Genomic DNA, 26,675 nt, shown 5'->3' with positions numbered 1-26,675 from the left:
CTGGGATACCTGTGTATCAAGGGTTAAAACTGACAAAATACCCAAATGAGTTATCAAACCTCTGTCCTTATAAATGTGTGCAGTGGGTTTTGGGTGTCTGACAAACCAGCACTGTTAGTTTGGTTTGGGATCACTCAAGTTGCTCCCCTATGTTTTAAATTAAAGTGATTTAAAATGTATTTGAAGGTTAAGATTTTGTAATGGTTTTTGAGACAAGCTTCCAAACCAAAGCTGGAAAAATCCAGTCTCTCCATCCCTGTCTAATTCGTAACATGCCTAGTCAGTGGCAGGCTGGTGGCTACTCCCACACCTCACTCCCAAGGCCTGAGGTGGAGTCATTTCAGGTGAAAAGGGAGCACTATCACCCCTACCATTTGCCACTGCAGAGACTCAAGGCAAGAATTTCTTTCTCACAAAAAGCTTGAAAATATTTGGTGTCAATGAACACAAGTAACTGGTGTGATACAAATATACACTTGGAATGACTAAAGAATGGCCTTACTGCTCTCCTAATCATTATAGAGTCCTTTTGTTAATCAGGAAAAAACAAAAAATGATGTATTAACATGGTAACTTTATTTTATTCAAAGTCATTATATATTTTCAAGGGTGTTTTATGTATTACAATTGTGTATCTATGCACATATGTGATTACATGAAGAGTGCATGGGAGTATATGTTGTATGAAGTATTTTGATTATATATGCTCAATATTTTAGGCCTATTAAGAATAGTGCAAGTGGTAAGTGATGTGTTGGGATGGAGAACACAGTCTTGAGTGTTATTCTTATTTGGTTAAAAATAGACAAAAAATGATCTACTGTCTGGACACAAATATTGGTAAATCAAAAACATTTCAAATGAGAAAAACTAAAATTGAGGCTTTATAGTTTAGGAGCTTATTGATGTATTTCTATGAACTCTATAAATATTAAACAATATGGATGTCTTGTGAAAGAATATATACTGCTTTCTTGACCTCTGAATGTAGTGGAAACTGATTACCAAATTGCATTTTCTCCTGTGTGCATGAAATTACTTAAAAATTTGACACCAAGAAGAATTTAAAATGACAATTATCCGAAGTGCAATGGCCAGATAAATACGTTTTGTAGGTTAACACGGAGAAATGAATCCCTATTCCATATGGTAAAATTGAGTCCATAAATAGAGTCCCTTTTGTAAATTTCTCAGGCTTTAATATTCATTCTAAATTGGTGTGATCTTTATGTTCACCTGTTTTCAAGTATTTCACTTTCAAGATTTTAATGGTAGAAATAATGGCACTAGATCTAGGCATTTTTCCAAGATAATTGAGGATATGCTACTCAATCGTCTTTTATGAAACAAATAGGGTCTCAGATTAAAGGAAAAAATAAATAGAACTTTAAAGGGTGTCAGAGGATAAAACTGGAGATCTTTATCAAATTAACTCACAATTATGACAAGTCAAATTGCATTCCATGAAAGACAAAACTTTTCTGGTCATTCCGTCTTTATAATTTAGAAAAAGTTTCTGAATCAATCTCTAATTACAGGTGGTGGTAAGGAAAACCCTCTTCCTTCAAATAATGAAAATGAAAATTCCCTATACACTGGAACTGGGTGAGAGATTTCTGTGGGGCTTTCTAAAAAACCCTTAAGTTAACCAAGGTAACTCTTCTAAAATGGTCCTGACAGGCAAGGAATGGGGAGGCAGGAGTAAGATGGTAAGAAATCTACTTACATAAGCCTCCATCATTTTGATGTTTTAACACCCCTCCTGATCCAGAATTTCATCAACATATCAAAGAATCACAACTTTCCTAAAATTCCAGGGCTTCCATAGCCAAATTTATCACTCATTTCTGCATTCATGGATGCTAAGGGACAAGGTCTCCAAATCTAGGCTCTTGAATCAATTAGAGACAGCATGCCAGGGTGGTTACAGTTGGCTATGTACAAAAAGCCCTAATAAGATGAAAATGAAACCTCTATTCAAAAACCAAACTTGAACAACCCTCCCTGAAAGCTCTGACGGGAATGATGTTGCTGATGGCAAAACCCTAGTAATCTTTTTTGGTCACCAGGACAGCTCTTGGGTGAAAACTATGTTCAGGGATCATAAAACTTCAGGTTACCCAAACAGCACTCTGGAAAACTAGAGAACAGGTAAGCCCCTCTCCTCATTCTATCTAATGAATCTAACCAGTACAATTCAGATTTGAGGGGTAACTTGTCAGTGAAAAGGCCAGTAATGCCTAGAAGAACATAACATGGTTACCTGTGAACTGTGAAGCCTTGGGTTGCCCCTTCAACACTCAGAGGTTTTCCTGGCTTCTTCCCATATAGTTCTACATACCCAAGAGCTCTATAAAGAGGAGCAGCTCACAAGGAATTAACAGCTAACTTCCTGCCTTGTTCCCTGTGTAGGGCTCATTATTTGTATGAATAACGGGTATCAAACCCAGAAAATAATATGCCTGTGCCCTGAGACCTTGGGTCCCATTAAGCAGAGCAAAGATTTTCAGTATTCGAGAACTGACTAGGCTCAGGACTTGTTTTACTGCTAGAAGGTGTCTCATCTCTATCTCTGGATGACTGTAGATCTGACTTTCCTATTGGCTCACAGGGTTTTTGCCTCCTGCAGGCCCAGCAAAAACACCTGAGCCACCTCTGAAAGCCTTCAGAAACACTGGAGGAAAAGAGCTTTTTGCAAGGGTGGAAGAACTGATAGAATAGAAGCATGAAGAGAATGGCTGTGTAGTACCCAACGAGCAGCTGCAGGACCAACAGAGGTGCGCACACATACATATAGATGTCAGTCTTGAAAAGATACCACAGGAGGAGGAGGATGGCATTCTCAATGAATCTCATCATGTAATACACCAGTAGCTGGTACCAACTGTCTCTTATACACATCTGAGGATGGCATTCTCAATGAATCTCATCATGTAATACACCAGTAGCTGGTACCAATTATGGGACTTGCTGATGAGGTCAGGGCTGTCAATTTTCAGCTGTACAGCAGACCAGCAGAACATGTTGATACCAGTATAAAGTTAGAAAGCATAGTACAATGGTGGTGCCCACCCGACTGAGGGCCTTCTCTATGTTCTCAGGGAATGGGGAACCACTGCACCAGAAGAGGATCCAGGGGTACAAGAAGAAACTGAAGAAGTTGATGAGTATTATAACCACCACCCAGGTCTTCAGGACGGAGGTAAAGAGGACCAGGACTACAACTCGAGTGGCAATCTCAAAGCTCCTCCACAGGAAGATACAGACATAGGAAAGAGGCTTCACTTTGACTTCATACTCATCGTACTTGATTTTGATGGCTAGGATGTTGCAGCGCAAGGCTCCATACACAATGGACAACAGGGATATGGTCATGAGGAGACCTGGGGAGAAAAGAGAGAGTATCATCAAGTCTCACCTCCACTAGAAATCCTACTGCAGCAGACACTCTGTCAGCACCCCACCCACATTCCTTGAACTCTTCTGTTTTATGTGCACAGCCTGACTTCCAGTTGTCAGCATCTGCCCACTGTGCTTGAGTATGTTTTCCAGACTGCAGAAAGCTGCTGCATCCAGATGCCTGTCAGGCTGAAGTGCCATGAATTAATACTCCCAGGAGCATCCTCAATGCCCCAATTCTAGCCCAGATTAAGAGCTGGAATACAAGTACTATGGCTTCCCCATCCATTAGATAGAATATCTCTGAGACATGTGTTCTATGCCATTTCCTAGTACTTCCTCATTGGATTAACTTCTAGTCACCCATGGTGATAGTCGTCTAATAGTTGTCTCCCTTTATTGGCTGCCTTCCCTTCCCCACCTCATTTCTCTTTTCCCGCACTCCTTACCTCTTCCTCCCAAAATATATGCACTCAAATTCTTCTCATAGGGTCTGCTTCAGGGTAAGTCACACTAAAATACATTCCTGACCTCATCTGGGCTCGTCTGAATATGTAGAGTCCTTTATATGGTGTGTTTTGTTTTCTCAATTGGCTTCTAAGCTTCTGGGGAATCAAGACTGACCAACCAAATCTGATATTTCCTCTTGATGTCCCTCAGCACATACCAGCAGTAGATATACAAACAGTAATAAGTTGCTCAGTATGTTCCTTTATATTTGCAGGTTGTTTTAAACTGATACACTGACTATAGAATACTCACTGTGGTTGCATTTTTTTTAATTAATTTATTATTATTATTATACTTTAAGTTCTAGGGTACATGTGCATAACGTGCAGGTTTGTTACATATGTATACTTGTGCCATGTTGCTGTGCTGCAGCCATCAACTCGTCAGCACCCATCAACTCGTCATTTACATCAGGTATAACTCCCAATGCAATCCCTCCCCCCTCCCCCTTCCCCATGATAGGCCCCGATGTGTGATGTTCCCCTTCCCGAGTCCAAGTGATCTCATTGTTCAGTTCCCACCTATGAGTGAGAACATGCGGTGTTTGGTTTTCTGTTCTTGTGATAGTTTGCTAAGAATGATGGTTTCCAGCTGCATCCATGTCCCTACAAAGGACACAAACTCATCCTTTTTTATGCATTCTTAAATTCTGTGGGGAACTGAAGAAACGAGAACTTCACTGTTACTGAGAGTCAATCTGTCTTGGGATAGAAGTCCTTAGCATTTCAAGAAGTTTCAACTCCACCTGTTTATTTCTTAAAATGACTTTTGGGTAATGGGTTTATCCAGTTTATAATAGAAGCAGAAGTTTGGGGAGACAAGATGTAGCTCATTTAAATGGAAAGTGGTATTACATTCCAGAGCACAGCACTGTTGGCCTTGAGTTGTACTATCTAAGACATATGATGCCAACCCATAAGTAGACTGTGGTCAAAACTGAAATATAATCACTTACTACAGGCTGCCAACATCTCTAAATACTGGCACAAGGAAGGATGGGAAGCAGGGCTATGAGTTAGGAAATGACAGCCTGGCTCTCGTTTTATTCTCGTCTCACCAGTTTACGCTGAAAAAATGGCAACCTCTCTAGGTTCTGTTTTCTCACCCATAAAATTGAGATAATACCTTTCCATGCCTGCTGCTTCACTTTTAAAAAAATATCTTGAAATGTTTATTTATTCATTTTAATAAACTTTATTTTTAGAGTAGTTTTAGGCTCACAGTAAAGTTGAGCAGAAGGTACAGAGATTTCCCATATATTCCCTCACCCGACACAAGCATATCAACAACCCCCAGTATCAACATCCCCCACCAAAGTGATACATTTTTTTACAACTGATGAACCTACACTGACAGATCATTATCATCCAAAGTTTACAGTTTACATTAGGGCTTACTCTTGGCATTGTACATCCTATGGGTACATTGGACATTATACATTGGACAAATGTATAATGACATGTAGCCATCATTACAGTATTATACAGAGTAGTTTCACTGTGTAAAATTCCTCTGTTCTCCACCTATTCATCCCTCCCTAGTCTCCAACTCCTGGAAATCACTGATCTTTTTATTGTCTCCATAGTTTTATGTTTTCCAGAATGTTATATAATTGGAATCATACAGTATGTGTGGCCTTCTTAGATTGACTTTTTTCACTTAATAACATACATTTAAGTTTTTTTCACCATATCTTTTCATCACTTGACAGCCAATTTCTTTTTAGTGCTGAATAATAGTTCATTATCTGGATGTGCCATAATTTATTTATCCATTCACTTGTTAAAGGACATCTTGGTTGCTTCTAGGTTTTTACAGTTACGAATAAATTTGTTATAAACATCCATATGTAGATTTCTGGAGGGGCATAAGTTTTCAACTCCTTTGGGTAAATACCAATGGGTGTAATTTGTTTGCTGGATCGTAGGGTAAGAGCATGTGTATTTTTTAAGAAACCTCTCAACTGTATTCCAAAATGATTGTACCATTTTGCGTTCTCAACAGCTATGAATGAGAGCTCCTGTTGCTCCACATCCCCACCTGTATTTTCTTTAGTCAGTGTTCTGGAATTTTGCCAATATATTTAAGGTGGATAACATAATATTCTGATATACATATAAAATAGATATAAAATGATGACATACATATAAAATGATGACTATAGTCAAGCTAATATATCTATTACCTCATATAGTTACCTTTTCTGTGGGAGAACACTTAGCAAATTTCAGGTATTATTAACTATAGTCACCATGCTGTATATTAGATCTCTAGAACTTACTTATCTGACATAACTGAAACTTTGTATCCTTTGACCATCATCTCCCTATTTCCCAGACCCATCCCTGCCCCTAGTAACTACTATTCTATTCTCTGGTTCTATCAATTTGACTTTTTTAGATTACACATATAAATGAGATCATGCAGTAAGTTTCTTTCTGTGCCTAGCTTATCTCACTTAGCATAACATCTTCCAGGTTCATTCATGTTGTTGAGAAATGGCAAAATTTCCTTATTTTTCAAGCTTAGTGATATTCCATTCCAATAGGTATATAGTAGTACCTCATTATTGTTTTAATTTTTATTTCCCTGATAACATATAATGTGGAGTATCTTTTCATATGCTTATTTGCCATCTTGTCCATCTTTGGCAAGGTGTCTGTTAAGGTCTTTGGCCCATTTTTTTTAACCTGATTGTTTTCTTATAGTTGAGTTTTAAGGGTTCTTGGTACATTTTAAATAACAGTCCTTTATCAGATAAGTCTTTTGCAAATATATTTTTTCAGTCTGTGGTTTGTCTTTTTATTCTCTTGACAGTGTCTTCTGCAGAGCAGTAATTTTTTATTTTAATGAGTTAAGTTTATTAGTTCTTTCTTTCATGGATCATGCCTTTGGTGTTATATCTACAAAGCAATCATCAAATCCAAAGTCACCTAGATTTTCTCCTATGTTATCTTCTAGGAATTTTATAGTTCTGTATTCTGTATTTAGGTCTGTGATCCATTTTGGGTTAATTTTTTGTGAAGGGTGTAAGGTCTGTGTCTAGAGTTTTAAAAATTATCATTTCTCCATTGTATTGTTTTTGTTCTTTTGTCAAAGATCAGTTGACTGTTTTTATGTGGGTCTATTTCTAGGCTCTCTATTCTGTTCCATTGATCTATTTGTCTATTCTTTTGCCGCTACTACACTGTCTTGATTGTTATAGCTTTATCCATGCCTGATTCTTAAAATTCAATTCCATGTAATTCTGTCCATGTAACATAATTGTCTCTATCTAAATGTACAATTTAAAATGCATAGGAATAAATATTTTTCTTATTTAAGTTATGAACAAATGGAAAAACATCTATATTTGGTAGACATAAAAACTCTGAAGCTTTGGCATTTATTTGCCTGGAAGAGAAGCTCATTCTTACTCAAAGCATCAGTTTTTCTCATAGTTTTTTGGCACTGACTTTAATTAATGATGCCATTCACTGGAAAGACTGGAATCTACTAATCAAATTTAAAAGGTAGAAACACCATTACCTGAGTTGACCGGGGAGTAATTGGACTGTTATTTTTCCTGAGAGGCTAATTCAATGGCAGAATATATTAGTGATATACTTTGTGTATTACTTATACATGTAAGTGTGGTTACAAATTTCCAAACTCTAAGGATCCAGTATTAAATCATTTTTTCATAGTCCTTATGTTTTCTCCACTGTAAGAAAAATAAGTGCAGAAGATGAGCTAAACACAAATTATTACAATCTAAGTTAAGTAGTCACACATATACGGTATTTATATTGTTATATTTATGGTATTTTGACTCCAAAATATTTATTGCTTTAAGCAATACTATGGCCCACATAATTTTTTCTAGTATCTATCCATTTTTCTCTTGTTCAGTCAATTATTTCCAAATTACATCTTTTTCTCTATCAAGAGAATTAGGCAATTATTACCCAGTTGGTGCTTAGTAGTAATCAACCACAGAAACCTTCTGAGAATGCATAAAACATATTTTGAAATCACTGGCTTTAATCATCATTCATACTGTTGGGTACTCACTACAAAATGTCATAGATAGAAATGGGGTCAGGGAAGGAGGCACATTTGGGAGACAAGAAGCTTGTACAAAATGATTCTAATGTACATTTCCAGCTCTAGACTTAAGCTGTCATCTAATGAATGACGAGGATGATGCTCATGCAAATACCTACTGATTCAGACTTAAATGGAGAAAAGTTACCTGACAATATTTCCCAACCTTATCTTCACAGAGCCAATACAAAAGGGGATAAATTGGCAGTATTGCCTATTTAAGTGGCATTTCACAGAAGTCTAACATCCCCTAGTAATCCTAATCTCATTTCCTAGGTGTGTGTATGGATGGAGGCATTTTGCTGTTTTCATCATTATTAGAAGGGAAGACATTATTTTAGGTAAAGCTAAAAGGAAGGCTTTGGCAATATTTCAAACCCTTGGCACACTCCTAAAGCTTCCTCCTACCCAATTCCAGCCAAATGAACTCTTTTCAAATGAACCTTCCTAATTCACAGAGAAATTAACTGTCACTAGGCATGGATTTGTTCATTTCCTGACTTAACACCAAAAACTTAATCTCTATGTAAAGTTATGGAGAATATTTTCTTTCCCAGAATTCCTTTTAGGAAAGGAATTTTATTTATAGGACAAGGGAACAGTTTGACTGTTGCTTTAGAGAGATAACACAAGCTGCCTATAAGATGGAGGATGGTAGATGGTTGCTTTCTGTATTATGGTTACTCTCTGTAGACACTGAATCTTCAGTAAAATGACTGAACTCATGAAATGCTTTTGTAGAATAGACTTTTCAAAAAAATTAGTGAATGACTTCAAAGAGGAAACTGGGGAAGCCAAAGGGGATATGGAGTGCAGTGGCAGAGGGAAACTGGAGGAAGTTAGCAAAGCAAGCTTCTGAAAATTAGAATTTTCAACAGATTTCTGAAAGACAGTAATTTTTACCTGTTTTCTTTCAACTCAGTGAACAAAGAGTCTTTCTTACGATCTGGAGCCAGGATCTCCCCACCTGCACTACACTCTATCACTTGCCTCCTCAAAAACTTTGCTATATCAATTATCATCTTTCCCTTCTAAATTCTCAACTACTCCCTTAATCCTGACTCTTTTCCCCTAGTGTATGAATCTGCCTATGTAAGCTGCATCTTAAAAAAAAATCCTTCATTGGTAAAAACACATAATTGTTGAAGACGTGATAGATGCATGGGGGTTCATTATAATATCCTCTCAATCTTTTTGTATGTTGAAAAATTTCTATAATAATGAAGCTATAATTCACATACATTTAAAGTGAACAATTTAATGATTTTTTAAATATTCACATATAAGTGCAACCATCACCAGTCAATTTTTAAAAGTTTTCATCACCTCAAAAAGAAACTCCATACACTTTAGCTATCAATTTTGCCCCCACTGGTCCTAAGCAACCACTAATACACTTTCTATCTTTAAAAATTTCCCTATTCTGGACTTTCATATGAATAATATAATAGAATATGTAGTATTGGGTGACTGGTTTCTTTCACTCACCATAATGTTTCTAAGGTTCATCCATGTTGTAGAACGTATCAGTACTTCATTCCTTTTAATGGCCAAATAATATTCCATTGTATGGATATACAAGACATTGTCCATCCATCAGTTGTTAAACATTTGGATAGTTTCTACCTTTTGGCTATTGTGAATAGTGCTGTTATGAACATTCATGCGCAAATTTTTGTGTGAACATATATTTTCTTTTCTCTTGAGTTTATAGAAGTGGAGTTGCTAGGTCATATGGTAACGTAATGTTTAATTGTCAAAGGAACTGCCATAGTGTTTTCCAAAGTGGTTTGCACCATTTTACATTTCAACCATTATTCTATAAGGATTCCAATTTTTCCACATCTTCATCAACATTTCTTATTATCTAACTTTTTAATTCTAGCCATTCTAATGGGTGTGAAATTGTATCTTGTGATTTTGATTTGCAATTCCCTGATGACTAATAATTTCCAGCATATTTTCATGCGCATATTGGCCATTTGTATATCTTTTTTGGTTGCTTTTCGTTCTTAACTATGAATCAAACTCATAACAGATTTCATATTGCTCTAAAGGTATCCCAAAAAGTGTGCCAGAATTCAAAGCCCAGATCTGCACAGACTAAATATATATTATAGAATAAAATGTTAAAAATGCTCAACATCACTAATCATCAGAAAAACGCAAATTAATGCGTTTCTGATAATTGATAATGAGATATCACTTTATACCAGTCAGAATGGCTATTATAAAAAAGTAATAAAAATAACAGATGTTGGCAAGGATGGGAGAAAAGGGAATGCTTATACACTGTTGGTGGGAGTGTAAATGAATACAACATCTATGGAAAACAGTGTGAAGATTTCTCAAAGAACTAAATAGAGAACTACCATTTAATCCAGAAATCCTACTACTGGGCATCTACCCAAAGAAAAATAAATCATATTAAAACGATACCTGCACTCATATGTTTATTGTAGCACTATTCACAATAGTAAAGATATATAATCAACCTATATGTCCGTCAATGGACGACTGTGTAAAGAAAATGCGATATGTAATGGAATACTACTCAGTTATAACAAGAGAATGAAATGTCTTTTGCAGTAACATGGATGGAACCAGAGGTCACTGTCCTAGGTGAACTAACTCAGAACAAGAGTCAAATACCATATATTCTCACTTAGTGGGAGCTAAATAATGTGTACACATGGACACACAGTGTGAAATGATAGACACTACAGATTTGGGAGGATGGCAAAGGATAAGAAATTACTTAATGTACATTGTACATTAAGTACATTAAGTACAATGTACATTATTTGGGTGATGGATACACTAGAAGCTCAGACTTCACCACTATGCAATAAATTCATGTAACAAAACTACTTGTACCTCTGAAATTCATACAAATAGGAAAAAGGAAAAGAAAAAACGGATAAAGTATTAGTCTTGTGGCCATCAACAAACATTTAAAACGACAAAAAAAGTACAATTTCATTTTCTCATGCTTTTTGAATTCCCTAAAAAAGGCATCAAAAAGCAAAAGATTTCCACGTTAGCATGGCAGATTAGCTTGTTTAATCCATTATTTCTGTCAAGAACAATTAGGTAAACATCTGTTCAAAGACATCAGAGATCTTCTAAAGCAGTGAGTACTCCTGGAGCTAAGACATTTGAAAGAAAAAAAAAAATCTCTAGAGAAAATTCTGAAGCTCTTTTTCCCTCAAGACATTTTCCCAAATGAAAGTGAGTACTAAGAGACAAATAATATAAATACAACTTATAGCAATCTCTCAAAGCTGGTGGGTATGGGAACAAATATTGACATTCAGGCCCCATAATGATCCTAGTGTACACCCAAAGCTTTCTGGTAGAAACTCAAAGGACATCAGGAGTTAGGGTGACTAGAAAGAGATTAAGCCCTCTCAAAGACTGATATAGGTTTCAACCATCTCAAGTCATTACTGAGTCAAGTTGATCTGCATCTAGTCCATCTGGCTGCCATAAACAAAAGCAAAATCTTCCTGGAGAAAGATAGTTCATGCAGAACCTCAAAATTTCTCCAATTTTTTCTTACAAATACCTGGCATTAAATTAAAAATAACATGGTATGCCAACAACAAAAAATGACCAAAATCCAAAAATAATCATAGATAATAAAAATAGACCTATAGGAGATACAGATTTTGTAACAATCTGACATGGACTTAAAATAACTGTAATTTATATGTTTGTAAAATTGTGTGACAAAATTGGGAAATTATCAGAGACTGGAAACTATTTTAAAAATTCAAATGACAATTCTAGAACTAAAAAAAAATACCACAATTACAATTAAGAAATCAACAGATGGGTTTAATAGCAGATTAGATACAGCTATAAAGATAATTAGTACTCACTAGAAGGTAGGTCAGAAGAAAACACTCAAATGGAGAAACAAAAAGCATGAAAAACTTATGGTAGAGTGAAAATGTCCCAGAGAGAGAAAAAGAGAGAGAGAAAGAGAGAGAAAAGAATGGCTCTGACGCAATATGTGAAGCAATAAAGGCTGAGAATTTTCTCAAACTGCTAAAATATCAAACCACAGATTGAGGAAATGCTACAAAACTCAAGTAGGATAAATATGAAGAAAACCACAACTAAGCATATCATGTTAAAATTGCTGAACACCAAAGTCAAAGAGAAAGTCTTTAAAAGCAGTCAGAAAGTATAAGTAAACAGATGAACTTCAAAGGAGTAACAATAATGACAGAGGACAGTAGCATCTCAACAGAAATAATGGAAGCCGGAAGATGAATGATAACCTAAAAGTGGGAAGTAACACAGTCCCAAAGATGAAGGTAAAATAAATACATTTTCTGTCAAAACAAAAATGAGGAGAGGGAATTTGTCACCAGCAGATCTGCACTAAAGGAGAGATGCTAAAAGTAGTATTTCAGGCCCATAAGAAATGATCCTATGTGGAAGCATGGAGATACAAGAAGGCATGAACAAGGACCAAAAGGGTAAATACAACTCAGTTTTGTAATGAGTGAAAATACTTGAATAGTCTTTTCACACATGTGTATGCATGCACACACAAACGCATGCACACACAAACACGTACACAAACACATCCCCAAAATGGCCACTAAAGACATGAAAAGAAAATTAGTCCATTATTCATCAATAAATGCAAATTCAAACTACGATGAGATATTACACACCTACTCCATCACAAAAAGTAAAACCAAGTGCTGGCAAGGGTATGGAGCAACTGGAACTCTCATACACTGCTTATGGGAGTGTAAAATGGTAAAACTGCCTGTGCAGTCTCTACTTAAGCTAAACATTGACATTGCTTTTGGTCCAGCAGTTCTACTCCTGCATATACATGCAACAGAACTGTATATATATGTGTACTAAAAGGCCAGCACAAGGATATTTATAGAAGCATTATTTGTCATAGTCACAATCTGGAAATAACCTAAACATTAATCGAAAGCAGACTGTATCAATACATTGTGGTATATTCATACAATGGAATATTATACAGCAATGCTAAGGAACAAACTTCTGTTACACACTACAACATGGATAACTTTCATGAATACAGTGTGAGTGAAAGAAATCAGAACTCTGATTCCATTTACATAAAATTTTAAAACCCAGGAAAAAATAATCTGTGGTGTGAGAAGTTTGCTTTCTGCTTAGTGGTTACCTTTTGGGGAGGTGGGTGAGGAAAGTAACTGAAAAGAAACATAAGGAGTCTTTTGGGGATTCTGATACTCTTCTGTTTCTCACCTTGGATAGAGAACTACATGAGTAAGTTTACTTTGTGATAAATCAATATTTGCCCTTATGATGAGTATAGTTTTCTGTGTGTCCTTTATACTTCAATAATAGTATGTATTTGAAAAAACTAGGTACACTGTTACTATACTTAGTAGGCACTCAATAAATGTTTATTAGATTAGAATTTTTAAAGGCAAAAAGGAAGGACTATCGTTTCATTGTTATAATGGAGTTGTTTCAGATATATTTTTCCCTACCCTGGCAAAATGCCAAGTAGAAAATAGACATGGCATAAACCCCTACTTAGATTACTACAGCAAAACTCATTCTGCAATATAACCAGTATGATGCCCTAGTATTGTTAAAAGAAAATTCTTAAAGTCTTAGTGACTAAGATCTCACTGTTACCAAAATCTCTCTTGAACATCTGTCAGTTTACCAGCTGTTTAGCCAAAAATTGAGGACTTTTCCTTCAACACATATTTATATCTTGTCCTCAGAATTGTGAGAACAAATACTATGGCCTATCACTCACAACCCACATGACGTGATTATAACTGTATACTCTATAATCCTTAGAGATCCTGAGTGATTTTGTTCTTTTCTCCCAGACGTATTTTGATTTCTTGCCTAAGGACCTGGATGATAAGATCTCTTCCAGTGCATCTTTCTTATGCAAAAAATTATTGCACTCTTATTTCATGCCAAGGGACTATTGTAAGAATTTTACAGCTATCAATCACTTACTTCTAACAATCCTATAAAGTAGATACTGTTACTATCCTCATAATAGAGATGAGAAAGTGGAGACATAGAGATGTTAAATAACTTCCCAGAGATCACTCAGGTTAACAGAGCTGGAATTCCAATCTAAGTAGTCTTGCCCCAGAATCATAGCCTTAACCAGTAGGCTCTTCTGCCTAAATAAATACAATTACGTCTATTTCCCTAGCAGTGGTCTCAGCTCCACATTTTATCTCTTTTGTTACTTGAAGGCAGGAAGGAGTCCGCTACCCTTAAAACTGCTCAGGACCTCAAGGAGTCTGGAGAATCCACCAAGGGTACTTTGAGGATTTGTTCAATTCTTCCTTGCTTCCACTGAGCCCAAATTTCATGTCTGTCTTCTATTATGCGAGTATTTCATATGTAAAGACCTTCTGAAATCATGCTGGTTAGGCACCCGAGAATGGGTAAGCCTCACTGTGCAAAGCTGGTTTCTGAGAATTGCCTCTCAAGGAATAACCAATGATCAGAGAGAAGTGGGGGCAGAAGCAGATCCCTCTATCTGCCCTAGCAACTTGTCCTCCTTCCTTATCATCCTGCCTCAGGCAGAGAAAAGGGGCATCAGTAGTTGAACTACGCAAAAAAAAAAAAACCAAAAAAAAAAAAAAAACCTTCCTTTCAATAGCAGAGCAAGGAAGTAAGATCCTAGACTCATATATGGGGCCCTCTATCAGCAAAATGGAAGCAGCAAAATGGTATCTAACAGCAAAATGGTAGCAAGACCACTCAGAATCCCAAGACAGAATTTCTCTATTCTACTGCAGATTTTCAGGTAGGGCAAGGCATCACAAACCCTCTTAAAATGTAGCTACTCATGTACAGTGAACCTTGTAAATAATAAAGCATGGCCATTAGACCCTCCATGACTGAAGCAATCTCTCGTATTTTTTCTTTTGCCAACACTTGAACCATAGACACTCACAAATATTTGCATGCACATTCTTACCTCCACTAATCTTTTCAACTACCACAATAATCCTCAGTGTATTTTTCTTCCCAAATCTATCTTCCCTTCCCTCTTTTCCAAATACTTTATATTTTGTTCTCCTTATTTTATGGTCATGTTTGATACATGTCCATGGTTGTAAACAACATGAAAGCCTTTTAGAAATAGGTAAGATAAAAAGAATGAAAAACAAGTGGTTTGGACCTTGCAAGGATATCACTTCTTCGATGTGTGATTATACCTACTCAGTGCCTCTAATTCTATGCAGCACTACCAAGACCTACTTACTTTACGGAGATGTGGGTGAGGAATCAGAAGGCCTATACTGGATACTGGATTATTCAAATTGTTATATAAGCAGCAGTTACATGTTTCACTAAACTCAAGCACAGCCTTGACAAGATACCCTTGTGTGGGGGTGGGTAGGAGGCATATGTCTTCCCACTAAGTACCACTAAGTAACTTCCATTGACTTGTGGCCACAAACTCCAGGAAAAACTCAGAGCCAACATCATGCCAAAACCAAACCTAAGCAAAAACTCTTGGTGGGTGGATGGAAACATTCTCCCCCCTGGCACATTTGGAGGTGGGTTTAATTTAGGAGGAATGAATATGAACCCACCTTCAAGTCTTGCAGGCTTAATATAATCTTATAATAGGTATATACCATTATGCAATCATATGGACCATTGTTTAGGCTGCTACAGCAGCTATGTATACTATACTGACTATAGCTGAAAATGATCTCTGGTGCAGAAAACCATTAAATGGAATTGTTAGAAATGTAAGCCAATAAAGTAAGAAAAGTACCGGAGCATCCAATCTACTATCAGATATATACAAGCTATTTCTTTCTTGGATTTGCAATATGTGACACAGACCATAGATGGTCTGCAAAATCTAAAATATTTTTCTTCTATCCCTTTACAGAAAAAGGTTGGCCACCCTACAATAGAACACTTTTCTGCCACAAAAATGAATAAACTAAGTTTACATTCATCAATGTGTATAGTTCTCAAAAATATAATGTTGACTAAAAAAAATGCAAGTTTCAGAAAGTTATTTGCAGTGTGATAAAGTTTAAAGACCTACAAAATCAATATATCCTATTTATGGATACAGTGCCTATGTAGCAAAGTTATAAATCATGCACAAGAATGATAAACTCTGAAATCATGACGAGGAAGACTCACAGGGTGCCCCAACTATACTATAAATTTTATTGCTTAAAAAGGAAAAAAATACATATCTAAAGCAAACATGTCATGTAAAGATTTGATAAAGCAAAGAGGAAAATATACATATACACACACATATATATACATACACATATATATACACATACACACATATGTATATATTTGGAAAAATATATACACACATATATATGTATATATTTGGAAATATATACGTATATACTATACACCAATATAATGCTTTTCTAGAGAATCCTAACATACCAACAGAGCTGTAGACTATTGAGCAACAATAAATGTTTTATTTAAACCATTAAGTCTTTGGTGGTTTGTTTTTCAGCAATAGCTAGCTGATACAGCAGACCTCTCACCCCCTTTCCAGGCATATGGCACCACAGTCTTTATTCACTCCAGGCTATTCCCTCAAGTCTCCCTCCTTCAGGAATATACAAATGAAAAACAGGCCTCAGTCACTATGCTCATAAATACTCCTAAACTCCAGGGTACACACAACAAGCCATCTCTAAGGGAGGTAAGCAACTGAGATAGGCCTATGGGTTCCCAGCTTCATAAGTCAGGGAGTGACTTGACTACCCTTGTTGCTAGCACCGTTCATCTTGAAATTCTACTTTAAGTGGCTTCTGGAAGGGAGGAAGTAACCTATCACCATAAATAAGTTACAGAAGATCCTCTTCTCTTCTGCCCCTTCTCCCCATGTAAGTCCTTTTAGAATTGGAAAGTCTGGGTATGTGAGGTTGACTGTGGTAGTGTTAGTTTGTTACTCTCAGAAAATCCTGAGAGAAGAAAACTGGACAGTCCTTAGTGGCTTTTCTTCTGAAGGTAATATATTCAGCACATGGGCCAGATGTCATTTCTGGAGGAAAATGAAAAGTCCCACTTAATTTCTTATTATATAAGAAATAATTTCTAACAATGAGTACTTCACCAATAGAAGTGTCTTTTGAATACTGACAGCTCCACTGCTGAATATAATCAAGCAGAGGCTGGTGGAATACCTTTCAGGGACACTGAATAAGTGGTTTCTACAGAGTGTGCAAAATCAAACATGATGATCTCTTAGGTCCCTTCCATGTCTAACATTCTCCAACTCCACAAGAAGCAGTATTGGTTAAAACAACTAACATTGGGCCAAGTGTCCAAAAACTGGGTCTTGGTCTTGGCTTTGGGCCCTTAAACTTCCTAAACCTCAGTGTTGCAGATACTGTGGGTCTCTAATTTAATTGGTATCCTTCCTCTCTTCTTCCTTAAAGGCAGAACTCTAATTCTGATTAGGTGCTGCTCATCCTTCCACGTGTTCAAGGAAGATGATCCCAGGTTTGACCACTGGAGTAAATAAAGATTAATACAGACCAGTCTCCTAACTTATTCTGTGTCACAGACAAATACAAAAATTATACTATTTGTAATTTGTATTCATTGGGTTAAGAGGATGAAGCTGGTCTATCCACTCCAGGCCTTGCCCAGCTGTTCTGTAGGGTCAAGGATATCTACACCTCAGAGAAATCTGTAACTTCGTTTTCTATTCCTGTACCTAGAGATTGGTTTGGCATGGACATGTGACCCAATCTTGGCCAACGGAAACGGAATAGAATTATGTTGAAAAAAAGAGGCATTCCTCCCTAATAAAAAGAAGTACACAGGAAGAAACCTCCCTCTTCATCATGTCTGCATGTAATGTCTAGACCTAAAACTACCTGTAGATGTTTTAAAACATGGCTCCTGAAGTCCTGTGGAATACCACCCGTCAACAAGTGGGGTCTACGTTTTCTCTTCTTGAATCTAAGATCATGTGACTCCTAAATAGGATCAAGCAAAAATGATTCTGGTTTCCAGGCCAACATATTAAGACACAGAAAACTTCTACTTCGTGTCTCTTGGAATCCTCACTCTTAAGATCTAGCTTCCATGTTGTAAAAAAGCCAAGAGAGGTCCACATGGAAAAGAACCAAGGCCTCCAGCCCTCAGCCCCAGGTAAGCAACCAGTATTAAACAGTACCAAATTGCCAGCCCCTAGTCAAGCTGCCTCAGCTGATGCCACACGGAGCAAGGCAAGCCCTGTGGATACCTACACAAATTACAAAATCATAAGCAAAAGAAACGACTGCTATTACTTTAAGTCACTAAGTTTTATGGTGGTTTGTTATGCAGAAATACATAATAGATACATGGTCCTCTTGCAATCATCAGGGGAGACACCAATAAGAAACCAAAGAAGACAGATAAAAAGATGGAAAGTGCCTGGATCCTCGACACTGTTGTGCTAAGAAGTTAGTCAACCGTAGGATCACTCTGCCTCTGAACTTATTATATGAGATAATACATTTTTACAATTTTAAATTGCTTTTAGTTGCATATTCTATCACTTGCAATGAAAACATCTCAAATGATACCCTCACTTTTTTCATCTATGAAATTGAGATTAATTGGCCGGGCGCGGTGGCTCCCGCCTATAGTCCCAGCACTTTGGGAGACCCAGGTGGGTGGATCATGAGGTCAGGAGATCAAGAGCATGCTGGCTAACACAGTGAAACCCCGTCTCTACTAAAAAACACAAAAAACTAGCCGGGTGTGGTGGCGGGCACCTGTAGTCCCAGCTACTCAGGAGGTTGAGGCGGGAGAATGGCGTGAACCCGGGAGGCAGAGCTTGCAGTGAGCCGAGATTGCGCCACTCTGCTCCAGCCTGGGCGACAGAGCGAGACTCTGTCTCAAAAAAAATAAAAAAAAGAAAAGAAAAGAAAGAAAGTAATTGAGATTAATTTAACTTCCCTGCCTAACTCACAAAAAATACCTTCCGTGATAACAGTTAGGTTTTTTTCAACATTCACTGACCTTACATTGAGCAGTCATATGTGTCAGAACTGGGCATGCACAAATGAGTAAGACAAAAACCCACAGCCACCCAGAGTAGCCCATGATCAATCACTCTCTCTTTTGCAACAAAAACTTATACTCATTGTGAAAGCATGAAAAACACAGATAAATGGAAAGAAAAAAAGTACCCCATATTCTTGCTATCTCAGGACAACAACTAATTGATATTCCAGTGTATTTCCCTTCATACTTCCTGAAGTTTTGTGTTTTGTGTTTTTGTGTGTGAGTATACACATGCAAAAAAAGATGATGTTATGCCAAAAGTTTATAAGCTTACATCACGTAAAGCACCACATACAAACATAAAAAGCTATGCCTTCAACTCCCTCCTCACAATATTCCTCTATGAATATATGAATTAAAGCTATTATCATTAGATTAGTTCATAAAATACGGTTGGTCCAGAAAACAGACAAAAAATTAAGTAAGGTTTTTTCAGAATCTAGCCAATGTGTCCGGCCAAGGTAGATCTCTGGGCAGCGATCTGATCAAACAGATGATGATTGCATCAGGTTATCAAAGTTCAGAGAAGTGTGGTATAAAATTAGACCTAAGAATCCTAGCCTATTTAGCCTTCCCCCAAATACAGCAGAAGTGAAATTGCAGGAGTGAGTTATTAAGAGCGCTTTCCTAGTAATCCAAGAGTCAATAAACACCTCTGAAATCACTAATTCAAACACCCTATCCTGACCACCACCTTCTACCCATCTGACTTGCTTGCTTAAGAGCTACTACGATTGTTTTTTTTAAATTTTTACCAAGTCCTCCAATGAAACAAATCCTCTATTTTCCCACATCCAGCTAAGAATACTTGGTGCAAAACTTCATTCATTCTCTTGCACAAACCTCAAACATGCTTACCCTTCAATTCTATCACATCATCTGTGACTGAAATTGTCCCTGGATGAACCTAGCTTTCTTTTTCACAGCTGCATATGCCTGGCCCACTGTGATTCAAATTATCATCTCTATTTAGATGACTACTCTCAAACTGAAGAGCTTGAGGCAAGCATCTGGGTGCAGGTGGTTCATTTGGGAGGTAAGCCTAGAAAGCAGAATGAAGGAGTTGGGTGGGAAGGGGGAGAGGGGAGGAAGCAAGGCTACTAAAGACTACATTTTTAAACTGGTTACCACTGTGGCAAATGAGGCTCATTCCCACTGGAGATCCACAGAGGATTGTGTAAATTGTACCCCAAATTATCCATCTAAAGGACAGAGAGGCTGAGGTCTTATCCATCAACTACCATCTCCCTTAGTTTGGGGTGGCCCCGTGGGCATTACCTTACCCACACTTCTCATCAGTACCTGAGTTGCATTCCCTGCCAGAGGAGAAAGGCCTGTGGCAGAAAGGAAGAGAAACACTGCAGTATGTGCTGCGACACATGCTCAAGATAGGATGTTGGCAACGTGCACAGAATCTTTCACCACAGATGCATGGACATACGTCTCAGAGCATCCAAAGCCTGCTATCAGCCTATGTATCTCTCCAGGCTACACAGCCATTCCTGCCTCCATACTAAATCTTAAAAATCTCTTATGGTATGTCTTCTTTTAGATGTCCCACAGACACCTCCAACGAAAAATGACAGAAACTGAGAGGAGTCAGAAACACATCATGGATTTAAACTTTCTGAGAGAATTTGCTGATGGCAACAGCATGGGGCTTCCTCAAATGAGTGATTTTGCCAATGGATGAGGCTGTGAGGAGCCCTGCCAGGCTCTGGAACCCAGGCATCAGCAATTCTTCTTGAATTGGGACATGTCAATTAGACTGACTGTCCCACCCCTAAAGAATCGGTGGCACTCAGGCCTGTGCACCGGCATTTCTGCATTCTGTGGGGCTATGTAACTCCTGTTGTTGTTGTTGGTCTTGTTGCTTTTCAACTCTAGGATACAGGCTACCTGACAGGTCACTGACACATACTGCAAAATGCATTGTTCAACACAGGTTCAACTGTCTTCCCTCTCAAAATGTCATACAAGAAGTTTTGTTTCCAATTACATACTTATTTTGATAACTCTAAATAATCCTTAGTTGGTTCTCTTTTATTTTATTTATTTATTTTGTATTTTTAGTAGAGACAGGGGTTTCACCATGTTGGCCAGGCTGGTCTCAAACTCCTGACCTCAGGTAATCCACCCACCTCAGCCTCCCAGAGTGTTGAGATTACAGGTGTGAGCCACCACGCCTGGCCATAACATCTGTTCATTTCCTTATGCGTAAACAACAGGTTCACATCTGTATGAGCAACATAATTTTACCCTTTGAAAAATATATTTTAACCACTTTGGAAGTCATAACAAGATGTCCAACTGATTCACCTGTAAGAGTCAGGTAAACATTGCTGACAAGGAAGTGCACCTCGTGAGCAGTTAAAGCCTAGGCATGTCCTTTCTTCGCTCTCATAGGTGAATCCAGAGCACCAATAGAGCTTTGTTGACACCCTCGTTTTCTCATTTGAAATCCTCTCTACAAATTTTGTGTTTCTATTTTGTTCTGGTTCACTTACAACCATTAAGTTATTCCCCTTTACCATTGAGAGAAATGGTTTGAAATCCGATTTTAAGGTCTAACAATCTGGAGATCTAAGTGCATCCATGGTTTAGAGAAATCTAGTCCCTATTGGGTGACGGGCAACAGAAAGTCTGGTTTGTCACCCTTTTTGTTAGTTTATTTTTCTAAGCTCAAATCACTTAAGAATTTCATGCCCTTTGACAGGAAAAGAGCTATTAAAATCTGGACTGGGGAGATTTTCTGATTTTGTGTTCAATCTTGATCCATGCCTGAAATTGAAGAATTGAAGCTACAAACTCTATTTCTAGCTGTAGGTCTATATGTCTGTAATATCCTCACTCTGATTGTACGAGTGTGTAATGTTTTCCTACCTATGCACAGTATTAATACGTTAGATTATAAAGTCTCCCAAATTAAAGGAGTTCTATTCTGATTGGCATATCTAGACAAATAACTGCTTATATAAATTGAATATAACTAGAATTTCCTAAAATACGCAAATTGTACTATTGATTTTTAAATGTGCTAGTCTAAAAAATATATTATCCTAGAAACCAACTCAAAACCATTTTAAGAATTCAGATTTATATAATTTATGTAACTCTTTGGCAAATAAGACTAGTTTAAGACTTTGAGTTTAATGTAAACATCTCTGATTTATCAGTGTCATATTTAATACAAGCATATATTTTTATACTCTTGGGTATGTTTTTCCTAAACTTATACAGCTTTTTGATCAAATGAGCTAGAATTATTCCTGTCAAATATTTAAAATTACTTAAAAACTTAAATCTATTTTTAAGCAACTTGAATCACTGTTCTGATAAATTTGTAGTTCCATAGTAATGAGGTTGTGTAGTATGTTACCTTGAAGAGCATTTCCAAAATTTTCAGATAACTGCAGATCTTGGCTATTCATTGGCTTTCCAGATCATTTCTAAGTAAGACAGAATTCTGAAAAATTGATCAGTAAGCACAGTTTTCATTTATACACCATTGCTTGTTATTCGTACATGCCACAAAGAGGCTTTATCTTTGGGTCTGTAAATGAACATTTTCATTTCTGCCACACTGTGGAATTAAATAAGGGAAGTATGTGGCTGGATAAAGCTCAGTGAAGTATATTCATGAGATTGGTTAGGCTGCTAAAATGACAGAAATTCACAATTATCTACTCCCTGGTTTTCTTTGTGAAATACAAGTAGCTGCTTAAAAGTTATTATTAATACAAGTGAATGAGATTACTAGGAATCTCAAGATAATGAAATTTTTATTATGGGCAAAAATGTATATTTCTGTTCTAAAGAAAAATGACTTGTTCCAGGATGGGAATGAGGAAGAATGGTGAAGGATAAAACCTGAGTGAATAAAGAAAGTTGTAGGAGGTTTGCAGAAAGAGTCTGAAAAGGAACACAGTTTTGTGTTAACATTTTGCCAAATCTGGCTCAGTTTTGATGGGTTTATTTGTGAGACTGTCAAAGTAAATAGTGGGTTATTTAAAAGCAAATATTTCATTGAAACAAATCTAGAATTAGTTTTTCTGTGAAAATGAGTTTTCTTGGAGTATTGGTCTGTTCTTAATAAAAAGTTGTAAAAGATTACTTTTGGCGTGTATTTGTTTCCTATAACTGCCATAACACATTACCACAAACACAGTGGCTTAAAACAACAAATGTTTGTTGTCTTAAAGTTCTAGAGATCAGAAGTCTGAAATCAGTTTGGCTGGGCTGAAGTCAAGGTGTCAACAGGGGCATGCTCCCTCCAGAGGATCAAGGAGAGAATCCATTTCCTTGCCTTTTCCAGCTTCTACAACTGCATTCCTTGGTTCCTGCCTCTTTCCTCCATCTTCAAAGCCAGCAGTGCAGCATCTTGTTTCACTCCTCACATTGTCTTCTTCCTCTGTGATCAAACCTGCTGCTGCCTCTCCCTTATACGAACATTTGTCCCGGGCCCACCTGCATGACCTACAATACAATAATCTCCCAACCTCAATCTCTTTATCTGCAAAGTTCCGTTTGCCATATAAAGTGACATATATAGGTTTCAGAGAGTAGAAAGTGAATATCTTTGGGGTCATAATTTAGCCTAAAATATTACCTATGTAATCCTGCCCTAAAAGTAGGGATTCTGCATCTTACCACAATAACACTTTTTTCCCCTAACTTTATCTTGCCCTTGATTATTCTCTTCAAAAAAAAAAAAAAAAAAAAGTTCTCCATTAAGAATGTATTAAGGTCTTTTGTATGTTTATCCAAATATTGTACTGTCACTTTAATTAACAGATAGCCAAGCTACAACCATTCATGTACTCAGCCACCCATGATCCTAACTTAATTCTCAAATCTCCTAGCAATTTTGCCTTTCAAAATAAAATTCAAAAGTTTAAATGAAATAAAATGAAACTCTATAAATCTTTTACACTTAGACTTATCTTTGAGATGTCCAACAGAGTACCTAGAAAATAGGAAAGATTTGTTCTTTCACCTTATAAAAAGATAGATATTAGATAAAATTAGTTTTGCTGCTGTTAGTATTGATGAGTTGCATGGAAAAAAGTAAAATCAAAAGAGGTGGTCTCCAGCCTGGGCAACATAGGTTAGATCCTGTCTCTAAAAAAAAAAAAAAAAAATTAGCCAGGCATGGTAGTGTGTACCTGTATTCCCACCTACTTGGGAGGCTCAGTGGGGAGGATGGTTTGAGCCCAGGAGTTTGAGGCTATGGTGAGCCATGATTGTACCACTGCACTCCATCCTGGGTGACAGAGTGAGACCCTGTATAAAAAAAAAAGAAAAAAAAAGAAAAGAGGTACTCAGCCTTCCCTAGATAAAATCTGAATATCAAATATATTATTAGTATAAACATTTCAGAAGTTCTAGATTGTATGAGAAGTTCCTAGAGATTTGTCAGTGCCCCCACTGTCCATAGTATGTTTCTAATTATCAGAGTCCTGCTAGTGCTTTCCTTCATGATATTAGGCAACAAAATTATGGTATTAACAGTCATCATTTCAGTAGATTTCTAAAACTATTTAGTCACAACTTTCCTTTTAAGTTTTATGAAGCATCTTTCCTCACGGCTTTTTAAGTTGAGGATGCACATCAAACCTTTTTATGGAGGTTTAGTAAAATACAGATGTCTAGAATCTACCATAGACTTACTTCAAAATATGATTAATCATTATGCTGACATACATTTTGTTCAAAACTTTTTTACATTGGCTTTATTATCTTATTTTGTATGTCACAATTTCTTCTTCAGTTGTATTATTTTTGTTATGTACTTCCACTGGACTTTTCACTTTATCACAAGTCGTAAGTGAACCATAGGCACTTTAAGTCTCTATCATCTCCAGATGCTTTTTTTTTTTTTTTTTTTAAATTCTTGTTGCCCAGGCTGGAGTGCAATGGTGCGACTGCAGCCTACTGCAACCTCCACCTCCCGGGTTCAAGCAATTCTCCTGCCTCAGCCTCCCAAATAGCTGAGATTACAGGCATGTACCACCACGCCCCGCTAATTTTGTGTTTTTAGTAGAGACAGGGTTTCATCATGTTGGTCAGGCTGGTCTCGAACTCCTGACCTCAGGCTATCCACCCACCTCGGTCTCCCAAAGTGCTGGGATTACAGGAGTGAGCCACCATGCCCGGACGATACTTTTTTTTTTTAAGAATTGTAGTCTCACTTTGTGGCCCAGGCTAGAGTGCAGTGGTGCAATTGTAGCTCACTGCAGCTCAGAACTCCTTTGTTCAAGAGAGTCTCCCAACTCAGCTTCCCATGTAGCTGGGACTACAGTTACATACCACCATATCCAGCTAATTTTTAAAATATTTTTGTAGAGACGGAGGTCTCACTATGTTGCCCAGGCTGATCTTGAACTCCTGGCCTCAAAGGTTCCTCTTGCCTCAGCCTTCCAAGTTGCTGGGATTACAGGCATGAGCTAGTATGCCTGGCTCTCCAGATAGTTTTTGATTTACACTGATGCTTCCCTAAAGGCCCTACAATCGGCTACAGGAGGGAGATTTTTGTCTTCAGCAAAGAAGGATTGTCTTAGAGCACCATGAAAAAGGTCAGTACCTCAAGTACTTCAAAGACTAGGCTCTTGAACACAGGCTTCTCATGCCATCACATTGCCACATTTAAGACAATGGTTAGTGGACAGATCAGAATTACCGGAACACCTTAACTGAGACATATTTGTGTTCATAACACAGTTTAACACAATGTCCAGTGGAACAAGACCTAGGTTTGCAAAGTCCAAAGACTTATACTATAAAATCAGCACTTTTCTCCTAACTTGTCTGGCCTTCCCCAAACAAAGCACAAATGAATATTCTTGGGACTGAGTTATTGAGTACTTCCCAAGAAATCCAAGAGATCCTAACACCTTGGTATTGAAGACTTTAGCTTATTTTTCTCAGAGGAGAACATTAAACACTTTCTCTTTTGAGACCCCTTTTTCAGGATACAGTAGAGGAAGGAGCCCCAGGCCATCATTCTACTGTGCTGCCCACTCACCATGTGACTTTACAAGAACTGATTACCATCACTGGGCCTCAGTGGCCTCAGCTGTATAATGGAGACCCTAAAAGAATCATGTCCTCTGAACCCTATGTACCCATTTTCCATAGAAATATTTTGTTAGGAAAAGAGCACAGTCATAATTATACATTTCTAGCTGACCTTTGAAACAATTTTTCCATTTTCCTCACTGGAAAGTGATGGGCCCCCAGGTAAACTACACTGTAGGAGACCAGAACCCAGTTCTGCCTCTTCTTTCAGTATGTTGTCCCTTCTTGTCACGAAGATTCCCTTTCACAGTTGCCTTGGTGAATTCTTTTTATCCTACATTTCAGAACTCAACAATCTTACATCTAACATGCCCACTGATGCTAATTGTTTTCCTTAATATTTTTTGGTTTAACAGAAGTAGTTCAGCAACATTTTCACCAGTATTATGCTAAAGTCCTAAATATAAGAGGGATAAATCTGTTTTCATGAAGACTCTGAAGGAGAAACAATACCAACTGCAAGTCCTGCTTACTGCTTTTCGTTAGATTTAAAATCTGAATCTAAATCTAAAATCTAAATCTAA

At 37.3% G+C, this 26,675-nt stretch overlaps 1 protein-coding gene across 1 annotated transcript in view; it reads right to left on the bottom strand.

Annotated features, from left to right (window-relative positions):
- Window positions 1-561: 561 nt before the first annotated feature.
- The window catches only part of XK (X-linked Kx blood group), a 43,179-nt gene continuing 17,065 nt past the window's right edge, over window positions 562-26,675 (bottom strand). The window contains 3 exon segments of the mRNA XM_011996308.1: window positions 562-2,859; window positions 2,934-3,039; window positions 3,041-3,383. Coding sequence (XP_011851698.1) covers window positions 2,488-2,859; window positions 2,934-3,039; window positions 3,041-3,383 — 821 coding nt within the window. The 3' untranslated portion in view covers window positions 562-2,487.

Source organism: Mandrillus leucophaeus, unplaced genomic scaffold (assembly GCF_000951045.1).
Source record: "Mandrillus leucophaeus isolate KB7577 unplaced genomic scaffold, Mleu.le_1.0 Scaffold509, whole genome shotgun sequence".
NCBI classification, from domain to species: domain Eukaryota; kingdom Metazoa; phylum Chordata; class Mammalia; order Primates; family Cercopithecidae; genus Mandrillus; species Mandrillus leucophaeus.
Note: the sequence above shows the minus strand (reverse complement) of the source record. Positions and strands in the feature narration are given on the sequence as shown.